Raw genomic sequence first — 776 nt, forward strand, 5'->3', positions numbered from 1 at the left:
TGCAACTTCAAAACTGACAATACACTTCGGCCACGACACGTGGCCCCTACTGACTAGCATCCGCTAAGGTACATTTCTTTCTCAACTAGGATCCCTACGTACATGCACACCACAGCAGACCTACTGTAGGACTCGCAGCGGGACAAACCCTTGGGCGACCCATGCTGCTCTGCTCAGCAGAACATTTCCCCTCCTAGAGGAGGCCCAGGTTCTTCATCGTTGCGGCCACGTGCTTGGCTGACTTGTGGGTCTTGCACCACTTGGTGAAGACGACCGGGATGGCGTCGAGGAGGTTCCTCGCGAGCTCCCACGGCACTTCTTCGTCACCAAGGCCCATCCACTTGACTTGGACTTGGTATTCACCATCAGTGAGTCGGACCTTTTCGAGGCGTTCCACGTGGAATCCGCCATCGCAGTGTGCGATTTGATTGATGAGGTCTTCCGTGACCTCAAGACTTGAACCTTGGTACATCTTGGGCCGGCACGAGTGGTGCGTCGAGACTCCGAACGGCGGCACTAGCTGCTTGCGTCTCCATGACGTGGTCGGTCACCACGCGGACGACTTGATTCGGCCTGCGCCACTGCAGGGTCAACTTGTTCGAGCGCTGAACGACTGATCCGACTAGTACGTAATCGCCGACGGCAAAAGTCGTGAAATTGACCTTGTTCTTGTTGTCGTGACGCCCACGCGCCTGCTGACGCAGCTTCTCACTTCGTGTTGATACGTCACGGTGCAGATCGTGCAACGCTGCTGCGAGCGCTTCAACATGTTCTCG

At 56.3% G+C, this 776-nt stretch overlaps 1 protein-coding gene across 1 annotated transcript; it reads right to left on the reverse strand.

Moving 5' to 3' along the window:
• Positions 1-193: 193 nt before the first annotated feature.
• On the reverse strand, positions 194-769 carry H310_15109 (hypothetical protein; the record flags this gene model as incomplete). Its single annotated transcript, XM_008883086.1, has 2 exons — positions 194-520; positions 713-769. The coding sequence occupies 2 exons, from the start codon at positions 767-769 to the stop codon at positions 194-196; spliced, it is 384 nt and encodes a 127-aa protein (XP_008881308.1).
• Positions 770-776: the final 7 nt, after the last annotated feature.

The sequence above is a fragment of the Aphanomyces invadans genome (genome assembly GCF_000520115.1).
Source record: "Aphanomyces invadans strain NJM9701 unplaced genomic scaffold supercont1.176, whole genome shotgun sequence".
Taxonomy (NCBI): Eukaryota; Oomycota; class Saprolegniomycetes; order Saprolegniales; family Verrucalvaceae; genus Aphanomyces; species Aphanomyces invadans.